General features: G+C 39.6%; 1 protein-coding gene across 1 annotated transcript in view; it reads right to left on the bottom strand.

Annotated features, from left to right (window-relative positions):
• Nucleotides 1-21,510, bottom strand: part of LOC129247219 (dynein axonemal heavy chain 5) — a 119,371-nt gene that overhangs the window by 59,572 nt on the left and 38,289 nt on the right. Inside the window, exons 6-14 of the mRNA XM_054886253.1 lie at nt 14,952-15,830; nt 14,690-14,890; nt 14,469-14,588; nt 14,141-14,297; nt 13,906-13,960; nt 4,360-4,493; nt 2,002-2,228; nt 1,625-1,918; nt 1,107-1,542 (exon numbers count right to left, since the gene is read on the bottom strand). Of these exons, the coding sequence (XP_054742228.1) occupies nt 1,107-1,542; nt 1,625-1,918; nt 2,002-2,228; nt 4,360-4,493; nt 13,906-13,960; nt 14,141-14,297; nt 14,469-14,588; nt 14,690-14,890; nt 14,952-15,830 (2,503 nt within the window). The remainder of the gene's footprint in view (nt 1-1,106; nt 1,543-1,624; nt 1,919-2,001; nt 2,229-4,359; nt 4,494-13,905; nt 13,961-14,140; nt 14,298-14,468; nt 14,589-14,689; nt 14,891-14,951; nt 15,831-21,510) is intronic.

The following is a 21,510-nucleotide window of genomic DNA, read 5'->3' as shown; positions in this document are numbered from 1 at the left end:
GCCATTTTGCCAAGACCAACGAGCTTCAAGCGGCAATTAAGGCAGAATGGGCTTCTCTAGATGTAAATTTACTTAAAAAGTTAGCAGAATCGATGGAAAAAAGGTTATTTTGTGTCACTAAAGCAAATTATGCTTCCATATGTATATATATATATAATTGGCGCATCCACCCTTTTTGGGTGTTTGGCCGAGCTCCTCCTCCTATTTGTGGTGTGCGTCTTGATGTTGTTCCACAAATGGAGGGACCTACAGTTTCAAGCCGACTCTGAACGGCACATATTTTTATGAGGAGCTTTTTCATGGCAGAAATACACTCGGAGGTTTGCCATTGCCTGCCGGGGGGGCGATCGCTATTAGAAAAATATTTTTCTTCAGTTTGGGGTTTCACCGAGATCCGAACCGACGTTCTCTCTGTGAATACCGAATGGTAGTCACGCACCAACCCATTCGGCTACGCGGGCGCCTTCCACAGAATACTACAGTATTCTAGACGACAGAAAAAAAAAATTCGAAAAAAGTATACTTTTGTTAAACGATCACTTAATTAAACAGTGTCTTATTATTTTGAAACGCCTGGAAATACGTTTTCTTTCTGTATAAAAAAAATTCTAAATTCTGTAATGAAACTTTTGTTACTTTAATCGATATGTGAAATTTTTTATTTTCCTCTGAAACCTATAAATTAAAATACTTAGAAAAATTAGTGGTGTCTTATGATTATGAAACGCACCTTATAACAATTTTCATGCGCTTGCCAATAGCTATTAAGCCAAAAATTATATTTGTGTAATTTAGTAGAAACCTCCAGCTCTGCATTCAGCGCATTTGGAAATGTTGCTGCTATGAATTTCACGAAAGAAAAACATAGTATAACGAGTGCCAATTTATACTTCAAAGAAAGGCATTTGCATGCGATTGTGCGATTTGCGAATTTGCCCACAGTTAGCAGAAAATCAATAACAGCACTCAACAACAATAGAAATTCGTTTATAAGAGCTTGAATTGATTGCATTCGCTCCCCTCCACGCATTCATACGATTCAATACTAAATTATACAGTTACACATTTTCGCCCGCCATTTACTTATTTTCACGCCATTTACTCACACTTGATCTCAATTGCCAAGCCATATTTGAGGCGCTCATTGTAAACGGCTACACACTGGCCAAACACTTCCATTTCAGGCTCCACCAGCAGATTGGCGTCCAACTCGGCCAAGCAACGCAAAGTCGTCTCAAACTCTTGTAAGCCAAACTCCATTAGCTGGCGCGTTGTGCGGTCGTTCTTCCAGAGAAAATGGTAGGGTTTCCAACGCTTTATGTAGGTCTGTATCTCTGGTTTAATATTCTTGGTGCAATTCGATAGCAAATTTAATGCCTTGGCCACCTCTTTGTTATCCATGATGGCGGCATAAAAAGATTTCAGCATATGCGGCATTTGCGGGCGCTCTTCCGAAGCCAGCGTGTAGAGCTTGCGACGACGCGCCCGATTTCCGGTGTTGTGATTACGACCAATGCGCGGCTGTGGCGTGGTCGATACTTGCTGTTAGAAGACAAAATATGCATACAAAGATCAGCCAAATTATAAGTAGAATAAATCGGCATCAGCTTAGGAGTATACTTGCCGGCTCTTTGCCGCTTGTCCACTGTGCAACGCCTTTGGCAATGCCGGTAATATTTTTGCCAGCCGTTATCAGTATCTCTTGCAGCTCATCCAGATTCGGTTTGATCACTACAATGGGGATCTGCAGTTGTGCATGCAGGGCGAATATCGGTTTCTTCGGTATGGAATCATTCTCGTCGGCGATGAAACGACGCCTGATAGTGTCCAAAGTGCCACGTATCACCTTAATCAGCACATCAATCACCTTTCGACTGTAATAGCGTCGCATCTCCACTACAGCGTTGCACACCATATCCTAAAGCGCAAGTTAACAATACAAGAAAGGGCAAAGCAATAAAAGATGCTGCCGCTTGCTCAGCACACTAATAGGCTATTTACCTGCATACCCTTGGGTAGACTCTCGGTGGTCGAGAGGAGAGTTAGTGGATTCTCAAAACAAGACCATAAAATGCTCCAATCCTGCTGCTGACCGGCAGCACCGCCACCGCCACCGCCCCCACTAGCACCATTTTCTTTGGCGCCAGCAGCAGCACCTGACGCTGCAGCACCACTCTCCTCCTCGCCCTTACGCGCCGATGATGGTTGAGTTGGATTTCGCGATGTTGCTAGCCGCAATAATGAACCATATAATTTAAGGTGAAACATTTGGATACATAAAAACACATAAATATGGATAACGTAAATATTAGGGTGGGTCAACTTTTTAATATCGTTCGGAGCAGATTCGCATTCTTCATAAAATTAAAGGAGCAAATGTTAAAAGATGCTAAATTTAATTAATATGAAGTTAATATGGAAACTGTGGTCCAATGCTTCACTACGGAGTAAATGGAAAAAAATATATAATACAGAAATTAATATTTACTTAAGTACCATAAATGCAATTTTTTGTGCTTGGGGATTTTTCGGGACAAAAATTTATTTTTAATATCTATTTTTATTTCAAGAACAGCTAGGTGATGATAAAATTAAAAAAAAAAATGTTTAGGTGCGCAACTAAGTTCCCGCTGTTTGTCAATGGATGCCGCCAGCAGTGTGTGCTAGTCGATTCTAACATAACCTAAACGTCATAAGCTTAGACATATGGTAAATAAAATGTTTCGACACATTAGTGATTTTGTTTTGGTATCATATACTCTTGGTTTTGTGAAAATGTCTGATTTTGTGCCGAATAATCGTCATTTGCGGGAAGTGTGGATTTTCCACTTTCATTCGAAAAAAACGGCGGCTGAAGCGCATCGAGAGCTACAAGAGTTTATGGAGATGCCACTTTAAGTGAAACAACGTGCCGAGATTGATTCCCTCGCTTCAAAGACGGTGATTTTAATGTTGACGACTATCCGCGTGAAGGAAGGCCAAAAACCTTCAAAGACGCTGAAGTGAAGGCTGGAGGCATTGCTCAATGAGGATCCATGTCAAACGCAAGAAGAGCTTGCTTCAGTATTAGAAGTTACCCGTCAATCCATTTCCAAGCGATTGCATGCTTTGAGAATGATTCAGAAACAGTGGACTTGGGTTCCTTATGAGTTAAAACCAAGGGATGTTGAACGTTGTTTTTTCGCCTGTGAACAACTGCTCCACCGGCAAAAAAGGAAGGGTTTTCTTCATCGTATTGTGATGGGTGATGAAAAATGGATTCATTACAGCACTCCAAAGAAAAGAAAATCATGTGGACATGCTTCTACGTCGTCGCATCGGCCGAATATTCACGCTGCGCAGGTTATGCTATGTATTCGGTGGGACCAAGTTGGTGTTGTCGGTATCGACTTCAGTTGATGCGACTGAGCCGAGCACTGCGCGAGAAGCGGCCGCAATACGTGGAGAGGGGATTCTACAGCATGACGAAGCTCGGCCTCACGTTGCCAAACCCGTTAAAACGTACCTGAAAACACTGAAATGGGAAATCCTACCCCACCCGCCATATTCTCCAGATATTGCGCCGTCCGATTATCACCTGTTCCGATCGATGGCACATGGCTTAGCTGACCAGCTCACATGAATACATAAAAAAGGGCTTGATCCGTGGATAGCCTCAAAAGATGAACAGTTTTACCGCGACGGTATATGAGATCTACCAGAAAGATGGGCAAAAGTAGTAGCCAGCGGTGAGCAATACTTTCAATGATTCACTTGTAACCATTTTTTTAGAATAAAGTTGTATTTTCATCCAAAAAACAGCGAGAACTTAGTTGGGCACCAATACATGTGGACACTTTTTCCAATAAAATATTAAAAAATTACATAAAATTTACTTTGTAGCGCGACAAAAATTTATTTTTAATATTTATTTTTATTTTTAAGACGACGCTAGGTGACGATAACATTAAAAAAAAAAAATTTTGCAGGTTTTAGTTTGATTTGCATATAAAAAATTACATATAATTTGCTTTGTAGCGCCATTTTGCCTTTCTGTACAGAAAAAATGGATATCAAAAATAAATTCTTTGTACCAAAAAATTCCCAAAACCAAGCTTGTATTACAAAAGTAACATCCATAAAAGTCTAGTAAATATTAATCTCAACTTCGTATAGTTTAAAAGTTGGGGGACTTGAAAATAACTTTAAGAGCTTTGCACTAATGAACTTTGTTTCTTATAATTTCATTTTGAATCCGACTGTGCTAGAAACGACATTAAAAAAGTCAATCCCTACAAATTGACCCACCCTAATATACATATACATTAATATAATAATAAGTATATACATTCGTACGAATTCACGTGTACTAAGTCATACCGTCAAACAATGTGACAACATCATCGCCGGCGATTTGCTTGAAAGTCTCAGTCGCCTTATCCACCAAATTCAGCACTTCCTCCACGGCCTCCGAAACCATTTGACTTTTGCGATTCAATTCAATGGCCGCGTGCCTGAAAGGACGAACATAAACCAATAGAGAGCAACCAAATAAGTTCACTTACATACACACAGACACACATATGTGTGTATAGATTAGTAGAGGGATAAAATATTACAACCATTAAATATCATACCACAGCAACGAATCCGCTGATTCACTCAATTATTTACTCTCGCTGAGGGTCGCATACAAAACGCTTTTAATACCAATTAAAACTACTAAATCAGGTACTTCTGAGGTGGCAACAAGTTCAAGTGATCCATCCACTCAAAATAGTTAATAGAAATAAATAATTAATAATAAATAATAAGTCTCAAATGATTTCAGTGTATGTCTGCCACTCAATTATCAATTATTGTTGTATTTAAGCGTTTTGTATAGCATTGGGTACAGCCTAAACTACTTCTACCAAGTCAATGAGGTATTTTAATTTTTTATTTATATAACACACCTCCGTTACCCATTTGGATTTCATAAAGCTTATGGCTTAAAATATGTATATTCGGTTCTTTAACACCGAACTGCTCTTTACTCACAGAAGAAGCGGGGGCGCTACATGAAGCTCGCCTCGTATAAGGTAAGAAATTCATCGTCTGCAGCCAGAGCACATCCACAGTCAACGCACTCTTGAAAAAAAAAAACACAATATATTGTTGATCAACAGCATAAGCGAAGTCTTACCGGTACGCGAGGCAAAAAAACTGCAGAAACAGGAAGGCAATCCCTAGATTTATCCTCACACTTTACTGCGAAAGCCCTTATAACCGGGTATTAAAAGTTCTTAACTCAAAATTTTCATTCTTAACTCCATTCACCAGCAACGCAGGCGTAGGGCAAGGTTGTCCTGTCGCCCCTTCTCTTTGCCATAGTCCTACATGACATCATGAGCCAAGTGGCCCTGCACAAAAAAGGCATCGTATGGAGTTTCACCAGGCATCTTGAGGACCTGGACTTCGCCGATGACATCTGCCTCCTCTCTCACAAACTCTCTGACATACAAGCGAAGGCGGACAAACTAGTCGCGCTGGCACGCACTGTCTGACTGGAGGTCAACATCGCCAAGACCAAGGCCATGAGAGTTAACCACAATAACGCAAGACAGATATTGGTTGACGGATGTTCGGTGGAATTCGTCGAAAGGCTGCATCATCACGACAGATAGTGGAGCAGATGAAGATGTCAACTGCAGGCTAAAGAAAGCGGGCGAATGCATACAGTATGGGGGAGTTCCCAAATCTCCAGGCGCACTAAACTACGAATATTCGGCTCATGCCTGAAGTCCGTACGCAAGCGAAACATGGCTGACCTCTAACACCATCACACAGAGGCTACAATCCTTCATCAACAAATGCCTCCGCCTCATCTGCAGAATATTCTGGTCAAACACCATCAGTAACGATGCACTGTGGAGATTAACGAACGAAGAATCCATCCTCAGGCAAATCAGACGCAGAAAGTGGCGAAAGATAGGTCACACATTGAGAAAACCACCAGGTAGCATCACGAGAGTGGCACTGGACTGGAACTCGCAAGGAAGCAGAGGTCGCGGTCGACCAAAAAACACTTGGAGAAGGTCGATACTGCGGGAACTAGTAGATGCCGACAAAACAGGTACAAAAACAACACCACAGAACCGTGTACGATGGAAGAGTCTCGTCAAGGCTCTATGCTCCCGAGAGGAGTGGACAAGGAAAAAAAAATTGCTAGAAAGTTGGCAAACTAGTTGGCGAATTGATATCTAGATTTCGGGTAATTATTTGTTTTTTGAGTTTAATATCTTCCAACATTGTTCAAGCGACAATCGACCCATTTTATGAATTTCCAACTAAATCTCAAACGAATTTCAACTATTTTGATCGAGACCTTACATATACACCTTCAAATCAGCAGTATATTACGAGAGCGAACACAAAAATAGTACATATCAACAGCGACATCTCTTTTACGAGGGTGGACGCATTACATTACGGACTCAGACATCATTGCATTTACTATTTTTTTTTAAGTACTAGCAAATTGAAATAAAATATAAGGTTGTCAAAAAAGTCTTGCGGTATTTCCGCAAGCTTGTCTTTGCAAGCGCGTAGTTCTAGTTGTATTCGTCGCATCGGTTCACGCTAGAGCTTTTTGGAAAGCTCTTTTCACGTGCTAACACGTGTTTGATTAATTGTTGTTTGCTTTCAGTCGTTCGTGAGTTATAGCGTCGCAAACATGGAGCAAAATAAAGAGAAAATACGGCATATTTTACAGTACTACTACGATAAAGGCAAAATGCATCTCATGCTGCCAATAAAATTTGTGCAGTTTATGGACCCGATACAGTTTCCATTTCCACCGCACAACGATGGTTTCAACGTTTTCGTTCTGGTGCAGAGGTGATCGAAGATGCGCCACGGTCCGGAAGGCCTGTTGTCAAAAATTGCGATAAAATCGCTGAATTGATCGAAAGAGACCGGCATAGTAGCAGCCGTAGCATCGGCCAAGAGCTGGGCATGAGTCATCAAACCGTTATAAACCATTTGAAGAAGCTTGGATTCAAAAAGAAGCTCGATGTATGGGTGCCACACGACTTGACGCAAAAAAACATTTTTGCCCGTATGGATGCATGCGAATCGCTTCTGAATCGCAACAAAATCGACCCGTTTTTGATGCGGATGGTGACTGGCGATGAAAAGTGGGTCACTTACGACAACGTGAAGCGCAAACGGTCGTGGTCGAAAAGCGGTGAAGCTGCCCAGACGGTGGCCAAGCTTGGATTGACGGCCAGGAAGGTTCTTCTGTGTGTTTGGTGGGATTGGCAGGGAATCATCCACTATGAGCTGCTCCCCTATGGCCAAACGCTCAATTCGGACCTGTACTGCCAACAACTGGACCGCTTGAATGCAGCACTCATGCAGAAGAGGTCATCTTTGATCAACAGAGGCCGAATTGTCTTCCATCAGGACAACGCCAGGACACACACATCTTTGGTGACGCGCCAGAAGCTCCGGGAGCTCGGATGGGAGGTTCTTTTGCATCCACCGTATAGTCCGGATTTCGCACCAAGTGTCCATGGCGAACGAGCTTGTCCACAAGAGTCCTGTGAAAATTGGCTCTCCGAGTTTTTTGACAATAGGGAAGCGAGCTTCTATAAGAGGGGCATTATGAAATTGGCATCTCGTTGGGAACTCGTCATCGAACAAAACGGCGCATATTTGACTTAAATCGCATTATTATAACCAATTTTATGAACAATTGAAAATTCAATAAAAATACCGCAAGACTTTTTTGACAACCTTATACTACCAATTCTACTACTACTAATTCTACAATTTCTAGATTATTAAAGTTTGTTTATAGTTAACTCGCAGTAAACTCTATTCATAGGACTATAGAGGATTTTGCTCGTCAAAGAAATGTAAATGATTCACCATTATTTTAAACGTGAGAACAAATCCAAGAAGTTATGAATGTAAAGTAATGAAATATTCTGAATTCAAATACTGCAAACGTTTTGCTCGAAGCGACAGGTTAATCACCTACCCTGCCAGAAAGCAAAATAAATTAACGAAACAAACGCAAGACTGAGTCTTGTCGAGGCCCTAGGCTCCCGAGTGGAGTCAACAAGGAAAAAAATGTTTCCTGCCCCAATAAAAATAACGCTTAATTCAATAGCTCCAAAAAGATAGCCCAGTAGTTACACTGAATACTTCGATAATTCAGAAAAAAAATGCAATCTAAGTTTAATCTCACGACACAACGAAGCAATCATTTTATTAGCGATGGATCATAGATTTTGTATAATAGAGCATTAAAAATAGCTTTAAATAAAATGAAAGATTTGAAAACGCTTTGCGAAAAAGGCGCAAACTAGAACGGTTTCATAACAAGTATTGAAATTTACAATACGGATCAGCGATTAAAGATGAATGGAAATGATGAGGAAGATAAATGGTTTTTTTAAATAACATACAAATAAAAACTGAATTTTCGTTAATTAATTAAATTGAAGTATTGCACTTTTTGTCTTTAAGTGTTCAATAAAAAATCATCAATTAAATTATTATAAATTTCTTGCACATTTTGACTTAAGTTCTATAAGCTGCAGCAGTAGCTAACTGGGACAGCGAAATCGAGGTAAGTGACAAAGAATACGTTTGCTGGTAATTTCCTTATCGAGTTGAATAAAAATGACAACGCGAACTACAGACCTATTTCCAAACTTTCAGCGGTCTATTGTAAAAAAATATTATATTGTACTTCGCTGTAAAACGTAATACGAGGTGTGTTCAAAAAGTATGGCGAATTTTGAATTTTCGCAGGTAACATACATATATTCGAATTTCGATTTTTTTGTGGCGATTATTTGGCACTCATGTCTCTCACTCATGCCGACGAGTTCGGCCATTTTGAACGTTCAGTTAATTGTTGACAGCTGCTTTGCTTGCAGAAGTGCTCAGAAGGCCGAGAAGATGTGAACGACAAAAAGCGTGCCGGACGCCCGAGCACTTCAACAACAGACGAAAAGATTGATAAAGTGAAGAAAATGGTATTGCCCAATCGTCAAATCACCGTTAGAGAAGTTGCTGAGGACCTAGACACATCGATTGGCTCGAGCCATTCGATTTTTTTCAATGATTCGGGCATGAGACGGGTAGCCGCAAAATTCGTACCAAAGCTGTTCAATTTCGACCAAAAGCAGCATCGCATGAACATTGCTAATAAGATGTTGACATCTGAACTCTGTCCGCACTTACGCACGACTTAAATTTGCTTCAGAGGGTCATAACTGGTGACGAATCGTGGGTTTCTGGTTATGACGTGGAAACCAAAGCTCAATCATCTTAATGGAAGCTGCCGAACGACCAAGACTGAAAAAAGCGCGCCAAGTTCGGTCGAATGTAAAAGTTTTGCTTACCGTTTTCTTCGATTGCAGGGGCGTTGTGTATCATGAGTTCTTGCCACAGGGTAAAACGGTCAATAAGGAATATTACCTGCAAGTTATGCGCAATTTGCGCCAAGCAATCTGCCAGAAACGCCCGGATTTGTGAAAGAACAAAAATTGGCTCCTGCATCACGATAACGCCCAACGCCCCTGCTCACACATCGTTGCTTGTGCGCGACTTTTTGGCCAAAAACAACACACTAATGATGCCACAGCCACCGTATTCCCCAGATCTGCCCCCCTGTGACTTTTTCTTGTTCCCGAAACTGAAGAGGCCTATGAAAGGACGACGCTACGCTACAATTGACGAGATAAAGACGGCATCGAAGGAGGAGCTGAACAAGATAAAAAAAATGATTTTTTGAAATGCTTCGAATATTGGAACAAGCGTTACCACAATAATTGAATAAAATAAAATAAATAATTTTTGAAAAAAAAAACACAAAATTCGCTATACTTTTTGAACACACCTCGTATATCAAGTAATCAGCATGGTTTTATGGCTGGTAGGTTAACTGTCACTAATCTTGCTGTTTTCTCAGACTTTTTTACGTCGGCTTTCAATAATAGCCTTCAAGTTGATGCAGTTTATACGGATTTTTCGAAGGCCTTCGATAAAGTGTGCTACTCAAAATTAATCTCTAAATTAATAAGTTTTGGATTTAACTCTACATTCCTTAAATTGATAAATTCGTAACTTTTCAATCATGAATGTGTAGTTGTTATCGAAATGTATCTTCTTATCCTTTTATTGCCTCTTCTGGTGTCCCTCAGTGCAGCATTTTGGGCCCTTTGTTCTTTGTGATTTTTATTAATGACATGTCTGAATGTTTTTATTTCTCTGAGTTTCTTTAATGTGCAGACGACTTCAAAATTTTTTGAAACCATACAAAACCTGTCTGATTCATATGATCTTCAATCAGACCTCAACAACGTCGTGGCATGGTGCGATAGGAATCTAAATTTAAATTTCAAGGGCCGATGTTGAATGTGAACTACACCTAAACGTCAGCGACACCGTTGGACTTCTTTCTTTGAGGTTATTTGAAAGAAAAGGTGTACGTCGATAAGCCAGCAACAATTCAAGAGCTAAAGGATGAGATAATCAGGCACATTAAAGGCATAGAACTCCAATTATGCCTCAGCGTCATCGAAAATTTGGACCATCGGATGGAGGTGTGCCGCCGAGACCGTGGCGGACATTCGGCCGATATTTTGTTCCGTACGTAATTGAGCCAAAGCAATATTATCACAATAAAGAGAAATGATAATAATTTAAAAAAAAAAATTGTATATTATTTAAAATCAACACCGGCCCTTGAAACTTAACCACCCTTTACTTCAATTAAATGTTAAGAAATGCTCTGATGAGTAATTTTTCAAGTCAAAGCATTTAATCTCTACCTCATATTTTATAATCATAATCACAATAAATGATAAACTCGAAAATAGGCCCCAAAACTGCCAACTTACCAACAGCCGTACAAATTGGACTCAATTTAAAACCATTTTGACGTCGACACTCGGCATAAAAGTTGCTCTAAAACACGAGGAAGATATAATCGAGGCTACCGAATATCTAACAAAATACATCCAGGATGCAGCGTGGTCATCCACCACTCATGTGAGTCCTCATACTCGTCCACAAAGAAATTCAAACATCGGTATCTTCCTAAGAAACAAACTGAAAGAGAAACGCCAGGCAAGAAAAATATGGCAACAAACAAGATTTCCTGAATATAAAAGCCGTTTTAACAAATTATCAAAAGAAATAAAATTATTATTAAAAGAGAAACACGATAAAGAAATGAGGCAGTTTGGGGTTTGGAACCAACACACCTCACCAATTATTCCCTGTGGAAAGTCAGCAAGAAAGTAAGTACCACAAAAGAGCACCGTCCTCCACTTCGTAAAAAAGATGGTTCATGGGCGAAAACCGCAATCGAGAAATCTGAGCTTTTTTCTAAATATCTAAAAGATATTTTTGCACCAAACGATACTGAAGGTGATCTTTGTTTTGACAGCACTGTTGCTGCCTTTTTAAACGAGCCCTACCAAATGGAGTTACCAATGAAAAAGTTCACCAAAAGTGAAATAGTTAGCACTATTAAAAAGCTAAAAGATCACAAGGCACCAGGATATGATCGCATCACGGCCGAAATTCTCAAAAAACTACCTCCTGAACCCTATAATTTCATTACCCATTTGTTTAATGCGTGCTTAACCAGAAACATTTTCCCAGCTCAATGGAAAGTAGCAGAAATTAAAATGGTGCTCAAGACAGGAAAACCAGGCGATGAAGTGAAATCCTATCGCCCTATCAGTCTTCTACCAATACTGTCAAAAGTTTTTGAAAAGATCTTCCTTAAACGTTTAATGGTTTTTATCGAACGCAAACAAATAATTCCGAAACATCAGTTTGGTTTCAGGAATGAGCATTCGACAATTGAGCAAGTCCATAGACTTGTCGAAAAAATACAAACAGCGCTCGACCGAAAACAAATCTGTTCAGCAGTTTTCCTGGACATATCACAAGCCTTCGACCGAGTGTGGCACCAAGTCCTACTCTTTAAAATAAAAAAGAAATTACCACTAAATGCCTATTTGCTCCTTAAATCATATCTAAACCAACGAATGTTCTACGTAAATTACGAAAATGAAATTTCCAATTTCCAACAAATTAAAGCTGGGGTCCCACAAGGCAGTATATTAGGTCCAATCCTGTACTTAATTTTTACATACGATCTGCCAACCACAAAAGGTGTACTAACTGGCACTTTTGCCGATGACACCGCTATTATGGCGACAGCTGTGGATCCCGTAGAAGCCTCTTATATGCTCCAAATAAGCATAAATAAAATCTCCAAATGGCTCCGGAGCTGGCGGTTGAAAGTAAACGAACATAAATCTCAACACGTCACCTTTACCACAAAAAGAACCACCTGCCCACAAATCAACTTAAACCGTGTTCCAATTCCGCAATGTGATAGTGCTAAATACCTAGGCATTCATTTGGATAAACGGCTTACGTGAAAAACGCATATCTTTACAAAAAGCAAAGCTCTAGGTTTAATATTTCGTAATATGTACTGGCTGCTAAACCGCAAATCCACCCTCTCAATGGACAACAAACTTATCCTCTACAAATCTGTGATAAAACCAGTCTGGACTTACGGAATCCAACTGTGGGGTACTGCGTCAAATTCAAACTTGGAAATCCTGCAGCGTTTTCAGTCCAAGACTCTACGCACCCTAGTCAGCGCTCCGTGGTACGTGACAAATGCCCAAATTCATCGGGACTTAGACATCCCTTCAATAAAAGAGGAAATACAAAATGTAACCAGTAAATACCGAAATCGACTTCAATCGCACCCAAATGAACTGGCCTCTACCCTCATGTCACCATCATGTGTCTTTTTAAGGTTGAAAAGAAAAACACCAATTCAGCTCGTCCAAGAGCCATCTATAAAATATTGAATTATTTATTAGAAAGAATATTTCACTGGAAATATTTCTTTAATACTATAATCAAAGCCACTCTTAAATGTAACCAAATATTTGTAAAATGTCTTTTAAGAATTGTAAGTATAGACAGAATACAAAATAAAGTTAAAAAAAAAAAAAAAAAAATATTTTATAATGTACTCGCGCCTAAATACTCTTAATGAAATGACCGATTTGGGAGTAATCTTCGACTCCACCTTTCAGTTTCTTAGTCATTTAAATTTTGTCATCGCCAAATCGCATTCTACACTTGCCTTCATTCGGCGGTTTGCTTCCGACTTTGAAGTCACTATTTACTTCACTAGTACGATCCAAGTTTTAGTATGCCGTTTTTATTTGGAGGCCTTATCATCAGTGCCACATCAATAGACTTGAACGTATTCAAAAGAAATTTCTCTGTTTTGCACTCAGATCTTTGAACTTCACTGATCCGATTCCGTCTTATAATGCAAGGTGGGCATTACTAAACTTAAAATCAAGCATCTAGCGAGCGCCCTTTGTTAATTTTTGAATGTTGCTGAATTGTTGTTGTTGTTGGAAAAGTATTTCTCGGATTCACTTCAAATTTTTAATATTTCTAAGATATTATACTTTGAAAAAAAAAAATGCAAAAAAGTCCAATTTTTTGAACATTCTGACTACCTCTCACCCCTGAAATAAGGCAAATGTTTTGCGTGTTCGGCGATTTCCTACAATCTTTCTGCTCTCCTGAACTCTCTTCTATTGGGACGATTGGGCTTTGCTTACGATATTACAAGCATATACCCATGATTCGTCACCAGTTATGACCCTTTTAAGCAAATCTGGCTCATCGTTGATCGGCATATTTCTGTTAGTTTCATTACCGAGCTATTGAGCCTTGAGTGTTGAGGCACTTTTCTTTTGATATCATATTAGGTCTAAAAATTTTAGCGCCATTTGACAAAGAAACAACAGTTCAAATAATAAAAAAAATATAAAAAAACATCACATTTACACTAATTTGCTGACTCACCTGCAGGCGTCTTCACTTTTCTCCAAAAACTCTTCCACCGTCCAAATTTCGTCCTCTAAATTAGTACAAAAAGAAAACTTGAGGTAATAAACTACAAGTGTGCATGTGTAGGTGCATATGTATGGTATGTGTATGTATACGTACGTATGTATCTATGGATTGGCAAACATTTGCTAAAACTTATTTCAAAACATACATACATACGTTTGTAAGAAATAATTATATGTGGTCTTACCTCCAGGCAAGACTTGTAACGAGACATCCTGCATCCACATGAGCACATTTAAGATGCGGTTGGAGTAGATGTCGTGCACACGTGCAACCAGCACATTGAATGTCTCGATGGCGCGTTTACAACGCTCATAGAATTCCGTCCAATTTTGATGAGTCCACTTTAGATCAAAAATACACAAAATCATCAGAGAATACAAAGTTCTGTATGTCTGCACAGAGAGCACAGACTTATTATAAAGTTTAATTGAATTTGCTGCTCCGCAAATGGCAACTGCTAAAGCATGAAAGACAGACCGTCTAAGATATGCAATGGCACAATTCCAACTTACATTTATGGTGTGTAGGCCAGGTTTCAGCATCGCTGTCAGACGCACCAGTTGTGGCAGAAACAATGGACGCACTTCCAATTTTACGGCACGCACAGTTGTCAAAAACATTTTGATCAAACACTATAAACAACAAAACGCACAACAAACGAAGCAACAAAGCAACAAAAACGAAAACGAAAATTTCATAATGGAAATCGCCAAATAGAATACCGTTTACCTACATTTAATGAGTCTTGTATGGTAGTGAAGTACTTCTGGCGGCTCATCAGCGTCGCGGCCACAATTGGCAATTCAATATTTAATTTGGCCAGCATTTTTGCTTCACGTATGAGCAACGGTATAGTGGGATGCAAATTGACGATTAAACGTTCGCCTTGCAGTGCCAAGAGTGGCTGTAATAGGCAAGCATCGGCTACGCTAACCTGAATGGTAAAAATGCACAAAAATCAGTTAACATTCACTGGTGAGCTGCTGAAGACCTACATCCTGATCCAACCAAATGGATACGATCTCTTCTTCGTATTCCTTTAACATTGCTGTCACATTATTGTAACGATTCTCCAAATCTTTTGTCAAGGTGAGACCGCTGAGCACCTGATGATCCAATACTGCGTCCATCAGTTCCTTCATGTGCGCATCCAAGGCTTGGCTCCAACGTATGCGGCCGGCGATTGGAGGGAAATTTCTGCAGACGGGTGGATCGTCGCGCTGTTTCTTAAACATCTTATTGACTCGGTCAACTTCCCTATCCACATACTTTATGATGCGCACATATTTTTCGTCCATTTTACTGAGCGGTATCTTCTCGCTGACTTTCTCGAATCGTGTGAGAAATCGTATACATTGTGGCGTCTCCCACACAGTGTCAAAATTGGTCTCGATTAGTGTGGCGATGGTGTCTTTCAGCGTATCGGTTTTGTTCATGAAGCGTTCGAAATCTTCATTAAATTCACCATTGCGGTGATCCAAGTAATCGTATTTCTTCGAGAGGATCTCTTTTTTGGCTTCCTCAAAATGATTGCTGGCATCTTGGAGAGTTTCGCCCAACAGTAAGCCCTCCAAGCGACGCTCGAACAAATGGTTGTAATCGTCGATTAGATTAAACATGGAAATAATTTTCGATAGGCGATCGCAAAATGTGTCAAACTTTCCGAAAACGAAGTTTTCCGAGAAGCCGAACGGTGTTTGATTGGGTAAAAATGGTTGCTCTCTAACGGTATAGTAAGTTTCGTGATAGATGTGATTTAGCTTAATGCAATTGCCTAACTTGGTGCGTATAACATTGCGATCCTGCGACCAAATCGTCTCCTTGCTGCGACAAGTGATGTAGGATTTGCAGGTTTCTATCATTTGATTGGTTATCTACAAAAAAAAATATTTAATTTTAACATTCAATAAAAAGAAAAGCATCCTTCCCATAAATGCGACATGATTTACAGGCATTTTATTTATAATCATAGCTTTAGATATTTTGCTGAATTATATTACATATTATGTCTAGCTTACATGATAAGTACAGTGATACCTCGATCAGTTGTAGGGATTGAACAAATTCTTCGTTGTATCTATAACTTCATTATATTTATAGAATATCAATACCTCGGCCAGATTTTCACAACACAGTGAAACATGACAAGCATCCTAGCATCACTCGACACTGACACAAATAAGTTACGATGCTTAAGGAATCTTTACAGGGTCCGGCACTCAAAGTGGAACCAATTAAAAATGCCATACATTTAGTTTGGAAAATTACTTTTATTCAACTCAAAGTACAAAATTTTAAAAAATGATACAAAATTAAGAATCAATTTACTTTTGCTCGATATGACCACCTTTTGCTTTGACTATGGCCTTGAGATGGTCCAAAAACGAATCGCAAGCTGCCCGAATGTGACTTGCAGATAATTTGACCCACTCGTGGACAATTGCTTTTTTCACCGCCTCGAGACTGGTGAATCTTTTAGTTCGGACCTAGCGCTCCAAAACGGCACAAAGAAAATAATCCATTGGATTCGCGTTTGGTGAATTTGAGAGCCATTGTGTGGACGTTATGCAGTAAGAGAACGTTGTTTTTTAGCCATTCTTGGTTCACTCGAGCTTTGTGAGACGGTGCCGAGTCCTATTAAAACGTCCATGGTCTGCCACCAAAGTATTTGTCAGCCCACGGGTTCATAGCAACCTCCAGAATACTTTCTCCAATAATATTTCGCATTTATCTTGGCGCCAGGCTCGATGAAAACAATTGGAGAGCGCCCAACTGCGGTTACAGCGGCCCAAACTATTCAACAGAACCGGTGTCAGTTGTCCCCATCTCAGACATCGATGTCCCCTTGACCCGTATTAAAGGCGAACTGCACAACTCCTTCCTCAAAAAAGCGCCAGACAAATGGAGGTCTATCTCATCGGGTGCTATCTCAAAAACACTATGGCCTCAATATGACAAAAACAGGACGCTTAAGGTGATGGGAATCCCCCGACATTCAATATCCAAACTCATTGCGGTGTTCAATGGTCATTGGGTGATCAGAACTCATGCGGTAAAGTTTGGACTTCCGTACAACCCCTATTGCAGAAGCTGTGGGAATCCTGCAGAGAAAGACACTGTTGAACTTTTTATTTGCAAATGTGCGGCTCTGGCAGCTAGGCGCTTGAGATTCCTTAGCGTGCCCTTTGAGGATGGTTTGAGGAGCCATCCCAGCCTATTTCCCTTTTCTCTCTTCCACTACATCAAAAGCACTGGATGGCTGTAGATGGTTTCTCCTCCCAAAATTTTCCGTAGCTAGTGGTCCACATTACGCTATCAAAACGGCATGTAAGTGTTACTTGTAGTGCACCTGGGTTACTCTTGCCATCTAACCTACCTACCTACCAACTGTGACAGTAAGATTTTGATATGTAGTTTCTAAAGCTATTGGAATAAGCACTGGAACGCTGCTGCTTTTGGAGATCCTCTAACCCTAAGAAGATCCTCAAACTCTACACTGCTCTAGTAAGAAGCCACTTGAGAGTACTGCGCTTTAGTGTGGAATCTTTTTGTGTTTTCTAAAATGCTTGGGCTCGGAAACTAGAATCACTTGAAGACTGAAGAACATGTGCTTTCTGCAGAGTATAGTAAATTTTTCACGTAGCTTAAGAGATGTTCGACTATTCGTTGCAGATTATGGCTTTATGCAAAGGTTTATCCATCCGCTTATCTTCTTTCACAGATTTTCAACCTAATTACTTTTTCTAAACTTACACTTCATCTTTTTAGAATTTTTAAGTAATCACTTAATCTTAGTTTATAAGATTTAACTATTTAATAGGCTTCAGAAATTAAATAAATATATTAAAATTATTAATTAAATATATTAACGCAATTAAGTGACGGCAAAAAAGTTTAAAGCTTGTTTTTGAAAAATACGCTGAATTGGGACCGATCGTAAAGAAGGAAATGTGAAAAAAATTCCAAACAGCAACCCAGCACAAACATATACACGCACATATATGTTTCTATAGTTATAAATTATACGAGATGTGTTAAAAAAGTATCGCAAATTTTGTGTTTTTTTTTCAAAAATTATTTATTTATTCATTAATATCTATTTTGTAATCCCCTTGAGATATTATGCCCTTGTGCCAACGCTTTTTCTAATCTTCGAAGCACTTCAAAAAATCATTTTTTTATCTTGTTCAGCTCCTCCTTCGATGCCGTCTTTATCTCGTCAATCGTAGCGTAGCGTCGTCCTTTCATGGGCCTCTTTAATTTCGGGAACAAGAAAAAGTCACAGGGGGCCAGATCTGGGGAATGCGGTGTCTGTGGCATCATTAGTGTGTTGTTTTTGGCCAAAAAGTCGCGCACAACCAACGATGTGTGGGCAGGGGCATTGGGCGTTATCGTGATGCAAGAGCCAATTTCTGTTCTTCCACAAATCCAGGCGTTTCTGGCGAATTGCTTCGCGCAAATTGCGAATAGCTTGCAGGTAATATCCCTTATTGACCGTTTTACCCTGTGACAAGAACTCATGATGCGCAACGCCCCTGCAATCGAAGAAAACGGTAAGCAAAACTTTTACATTCGACCGAACTTGTCGCGCTTTTTTCGGTCTGGTCTTGGTTCGTGCGGCAGCTTCCATTAAGATGATTGAGCTTTGTTTTCCACATCGTCACCAGTTATGACCCTTTGAGCAAATTTGGGTCGTCGCGGACAGAGTCCAACATCTCATTAGCAATGTTCATGCGATGCTGCTTTTGGTCGAAATTGAGCAGTTTTGGTTCGAATTTTGCGGCGACCCGTCTCATGCCCAAATCATTGAAAAAAATCGAATGGCTCGAGCCAATCGATATGGCTAGGTCCTCAGCAACTTCTCTAACGGTGATTCAATTTCTTCACTTCATCAATTTTTTCCGTCTGTTGTTGAAGTGCTCGGACGTCCGGCACGCTTTTCCTCGTTCACATCTTCTCGACCTCCTGAGAACATTTTGTACCACCGATAAACGTTGCTTTGGTCCAAAGTAACTTCTCCGTATGACACCGCACTGAGTCAACATTCGGAATGCATCCGCGCACTTAATTTCGTTTTTCACACAAAATTTGATGCAGGTTCTTTGCTCCATCTTTTTGAATAGGTAAAAATCGAAAACGAGCCTAAACACGTTTGCTTGCACTATCAACAATTAACTGAACATTCAAAATGGCCGAACTCGTCGGCATGAGTGAGAGACATGAGTACCAAAGTATCGCGACAAAAAAATCGAAATTCGAATATACGTAACCTGCGAAAATTCAAAATTCGCGATACTTCTTGAACACACCTCGTATAACTAAGTCGAAAAACTCTGTTAGTAATAAAGTAAGGAAGTCTTTATTGTTTTGTCAACTCAAATATGTGCATGTATGTATGTGTATCATATACACTCTTCGTCAGCTCGTATGTAAGATCTATTAAAAAATTAATCGTTAATTGAATAGGTGAAAAGTTATTTTTTATTGTTGTTTTTTTTTTTTTTACATGGAAACCACACCCATCACACACAGAAAATGAATTGCGATTGCATTCAGTTGCGATTGCATTTGATTTAAGAACAAACATTATTAGCCTGAACTACTGTTATTGTTTACATACGAGGATAAGGCGCGAAATTCTCGACCTGACAATGAAAGACTGCGGTTTTTGGCTAAAAAGTGATTTTATTTTTCTATATAATTTCCCTTGACTTCACTACGCTGGGTCCAGTGTGTTTTCAATTGAGTATTCCTTTCCAAGAGTGAGAGGTTGAACATATCCATTTACGACCCTCTCAACCTTTTCATTGGAAGCGAAGCGCATGATTTTTCGCACTCTTTCTCCCGATGTACCCAAGGGTATCTGTCCGATGATTTTCCGTGTTGTTGAGGTTTCTGGCTGTTCTTCACGTGGATCTCTGAGAGACGTTGGGCCATCTTTAAATTCAAACGCCCACTTGTAAGTGGTTGACATGGAAGGAGCAGAGTCTCACTTTTGTCAACTTCGGATTAAATTTACTAGGAGTTCATCCATCAAAAATGAAGAACTTTATGACAGGGCTGTTATTATTCATATTTATCCATTTTAATAAAAGCACGCAAAATGTTTATTTTAGTATTATTTATAGGGTGTTTTTTTTAGAGGTTAGGTTTTCAAGTTGGCACTACTTTTTTCGTAGATGGTCTTTTTGACAGCTGTCACTTGATTTATGCTCAGTTTGGTTTGCCATTTCATAATGAATAGACTTACACCTGAACAACGTTTGCAAATCCTGCAAAATTTTTTACGAAAATAATGGTTCGGTTCGCGCGACGCATCGAAGAAAATTTTGTTCAGCGATGAAGCTCACTTTTGGTTGAATGGGTATGTCAATAAGCAAAATTGTCGCATTTGGAGTGAACATAATCCACAAGCCATTGCTGAGACGCCGTTACATCCTCAAAAAGTCACTGTTTGGTGTGCTCTATGGGCAGAGGGAGTCATTGGTCCATATTTCTTTAAAAATGAAGCCGGCCAAAATGTTACAGTCAATGGAGAGCGCTATAGAGCCATGATTAATGACTTTTTCGTGCCTGAATTGGACGATGTTGATGTGGACGACCTTTGGTTCCAACAAGACGGCGCTACATGCCATACAGCCAACGCAATAATCGATTTATTGAAGGAAACTTTTGGTGAGCGCATTATCTCGCGCCGTGGACCTGTGGTGTGGCCTCCCAGATCGTGCGATATAACACCGCTGGACTATTTCTTGTGGGGCTATGTGAAGTCGCTTGTCTACGCAGATAAGCCCGAGACGATTGACGTCTTGGAAGAGAATATTCGGCGCGTTATTGCTGACATACGGCCCCAATTGCTGCAAAAAGCGGTCGAAAATTGGGCCTCTCGGCTGGAATTTATTCGAGCCAGCTGCGGCGGCCACTTGCCCGAAATCATTTTTAAAACATAATGGCAAACGCTTATCTTTATAATAAAGCTAAATTCTTGGCCAGAACATTAAATTATATACGTTTTATTTCATCTTGAAAACCTAACCTCTAAAAAAAACACCCTTTATAAATAAACTACTCAAGATAACATCTTGAAACCTGTCATGGTACGTGGATCTAGACAAGAAAGTTAATAATGGCTGATTGCAACGTCAGCTCTGCGTCCGGAAAATAATTTTTCAGCTCACCCTCGCATGTAAATGTGGAAGTATTTACCGCCACACTCTCACTTTTATGACAAAAGCAAAGAATTATTTATAATTTAAAATTTTTGTAAAAGAAAATATTTGTGGCAAATGCAAAATCAATTTGGTTTTTCTTTCCCTGCAGAAATTTGAAAACCTCACGACAAAATCAAAACAATGTAAAATAATTAAAACATCGGATGAGTAACGAAATGTATTTGTTACCCACACCAAAATGATATCAATACTTTTTGATTATGTTTTTGTACTACGAACTCAAACGCACATAAATATAGCACACATCCATACATACACAAATTAAGAAAGAAAATTAGGATTCAAATAAATAAATTCTCTTATTTTCCAAATCAATTTTATT

Source organism: Anastrepha obliqua, chromosome 1, assembly GCF_027943255.1.
Source record: "Anastrepha obliqua isolate idAnaObli1 chromosome 1, idAnaObli1_1.0, whole genome shotgun sequence".
Taxonomy (NCBI): domain Eukaryota; kingdom Metazoa; phylum Arthropoda; class Insecta; order Diptera; family Tephritidae; genus Anastrepha; species Anastrepha obliqua.
This window is presented reverse-complemented; position numbering and strand designations above follow the sequence as displayed.